The 2,888-nt window shown below is 44.6% G+C and overlaps 1 protein-coding gene across 1 annotated transcript in view; it reads left to right on the forward strand.

The window, feature by feature from the left end:
- Window positions 1-2,431: 2,431 nt before the first annotated feature.
- ENH_00008480 (nucleic acid binding protein, putative) overlaps window positions 2,432-2,888 on the forward strand; it is a gene marked incomplete at both ends in the record, with an annotated part of 1,030 nt that continues 573 nt past the window's right edge. The window contains one exon of the mRNA XM_013584139.1: window positions 2,432-2,649. Within this exon, the coding sequence (XP_013439593.1) occupies window positions 2,432-2,649 (218 nt within the window). The remainder of the gene's footprint in view (window positions 2,650-2,888) is intronic.

Raw genomic sequence — 2,888 nt, forward strand, 5'->3', positions numbered from 1 at the left:
CAATGGGGGGTGGTTGGGGGTTTGGGGGGTTGTTTGGGGGTTTTAGGGGTTGTTTGAGGTTTTGGGGGTTTATTTGAGGTTTTGGGGGTTGTTTGGGGTTTTTAGGGTTTATTTGGGGGTTTTAGGGTTTATTTGGGGTTTTTAGGGTTTATTTGGAGTTTTGGGGGTTTTGAGGGTTTTTAGGGGTTGTTTGGGGTTTTTAGGGTTTATTTAGGGTTTTTAGGGTTTATTTGAGGGTTTTAGGGTTTATTTGGAGTTTTGGGGGGTTTTGGGGGTTTTTAGGGTTTATTTGGGGTTTTTAGGGTTTATTTGGAGTTTTGGGGGTTTTTAGGGTTTGTTTGGGGTTTTTAGGGTTTATTTGGGGTAGTTTGGAGTTTTGGGGTTTGTTTGGGGGTTTTAGGGTTTATTTGGGGTTTTGGGAGTTTTGGGGGGTTGTTTGGGGCTTTAGGGTTTATTTGGGGGTTTAGGGTTTATTTGAGGGTTTTGGGGTTTATTTGGGGGTTTAGGGTTTATTCGGGGGTTTAGGGGGTGTTTGGGGGTTTAGGGGGTGTTTGGGGGTTTAGGGTTTGGGAGGGTTTAATAAACATTAATAAACACTCATAAACCCTAATAAACCCTAGTAAACCCTAATAAATCCTAATAAACCCTAATAAACCCTAATAAACATAATGTTTGTGAGGGTTTGTGAGGGTTTGTGAGGGTTTGTGAGGGTTTATGAGGGTTTATGAGGGTTTGGTTTGTGAGGGTTTGTGAGGGTTTATGAGGGTTTATGAGGGTTTGGTTTGTGAGGGTTTGTGAGGGTTTGTGAGGGTTTGTGAGGGTTTGTGAGGGTTTATGAGGGTTTATGAGGGTTTGTGAGGGTTTATGAGGGTTTATGAGGGTTTGAGGGTTTATGAGGGTTTGAGGGTTTATGAGGGTTTATGAGGGTTTGGTGTTTAGGGATGAGCGGGAGAGGGACCGGCGGAGGTGAAGCGGCGAAGTGGAGTTGAAGACAAATAAATAAATTCAAAAAATAAATAAATAAATAAATAAATAAAAATATAAATAAATAAATAAATAAATAATTAAAAACAGCAGCAGCAGCAGCAGCAGCAGCAGCAGCAGCAGCAGCAGCTGGTTGTTGTTGTTGAGGAGCAGGGAGGGAGGGTTTAGGGTTTAGGGTTTAGGGTTTAGGGTTTAGGGTTTGGACGCGCTGGGCTTTTGTTTCTTGGACTTTCTTACCATTCCAATTCGAATTCTCTTTTTTTGTTTTCATTTGCGTCTTTCTGTTTTTATTTCTTTTATTATTTCTTTTATTTATTCTTTTATTTATTATTCTATTTATTCTTTTATTTATTCTTTTATTTATTGCAGCAGCAGCAGCAGCAGCAGCAGCAAATGCAGCAGCAGCAAGTGCAGCAGCAAATGCAGCAGATTTAGCTAGCTAGCCAGCTAGGTAGTTAGACAGCAGCTGGCTAGCTGGGCAACAGGATGTATCCAGCTAGCTAGCTAGCTAGCTAGCTAGCTAGCTAGCTAGCTAGCTAGCTAGCTAGTCTTATATCGCCTGTAGATGGGAAAGCCAGGTGGCTAGCTAGCACATGGCTAGCTAGCTGGTTGGCTAGCTGGCTAGCTAGCTGGGTGACTGGCTGGCTGTCTTCTCAGCTGGCTAGCTGGCTCGCTGGCTGGCTGGCCAGTAACTGCTCGGCCAGCTAGCCAGCTAGCTAGCTAGCTAGCTAGCTAGCTAGCTAGCTAGCTAGCTAGCTATTTATTCATTTATTTGGGAAATAATAAAACTAAAATTTAATCTGAGAGTTTCGAGTTGGGGTGGCGGGTGTCAGCAGCCACCGCCTGCGGCGGTGGCTGCTGACCACTGACAGCGGAATTTGAAGAACTAAAAGCGAAAAAACATTAAAATTAAAATTAAAACATTAAAATGAAAATTAAAAACATTAAAATTAAAATTAAAAAGAGTTTTAATGCTCGTAAAGGAGTTTTAAATTCGAAAAGAAGGCCAGAAAGGCGCGGGAGGAGGAAGTCCGGGGCTTTCTTGGCCGGGGCTGGCGGCGCATGCAGCTTGGGGTGTACGGACAGCCTTTTCGCCGTTTTTTCAGCTTTTTCTCCGAATTTTTGTTTTATTTTTATTTATTTCTGCAGTTTCGGAGTTTGGGGTTTTCTGGGGGTCTCGGGAAGGCGCGATTCGCGCGGAGAGCTGCTGCGCGGCCGTCGGCGGTTCTGGCAGCCGGGGAGGCTTTTTTGGGTCTTTCTGCGGCCACTTGGCGGCGTTTTTCCCCGTTATCCTCTGAATTTCATTTAATTTGTTTAATTTAATTTATTAATTCCTTTTTGCGCCGATTTGCGTCGATTTGCGCCGATTTGCGCCGATTTGCCGCGGAGTTGCGCCGGCGGCCCGCCGCAGTGCACCGCAGCAGGTGTACGTACACCGCAGCCCAAAATGAGCTACAAAGCCCCCGACCACTTCTACCGCAGAGACCGAGAAGCAAACAGAGATATAAATAGAGAAATAAATAGAGAAAGAGACAGAGAAAGAGACAGAGACAGAGAAAGAGAAAGAGAGAGAGAAAGAGAGAGAGAAAGGGAAAGAGAGAGAAGTCGCTGGGGCGGAGACTCGTACCGAGACAGAGACAGAGACGGACGCTGGGAGAGACGCAGGTGCAGCAGCAGCAACGCACTGCAGCAGCAGCAGCAGCAGCAGCAGCAGCAGCAGCAGCGGCAGCAGCAGCAGCAGCAGTTTAAATGAACTCATGAATGTAAAAGCAGAAGTGCTGCCGCTTTGCTGCAGCTCCTCAGCAGCAGCGCCTTCAAAGAGGGGGAAAGGGGGGAAGAACATTATAAATAAATAAATAAATAAATAAATAAATAAATAAATAAATAAATAAATAAATTAATTA

This window comes from Eimeria necatrix, genomic scaffold, assembly GCF_000499385.1.
Source record: "Eimeria necatrix Houghton genomic scaffold, Enh_scaff1249, whole genome shotgun sequence".
Lineage (NCBI taxonomy): Eukaryota > Apicomplexa > Conoidasida > Eucoccidiorida > Eimeriidae > Eimeria > Eimeria necatrix.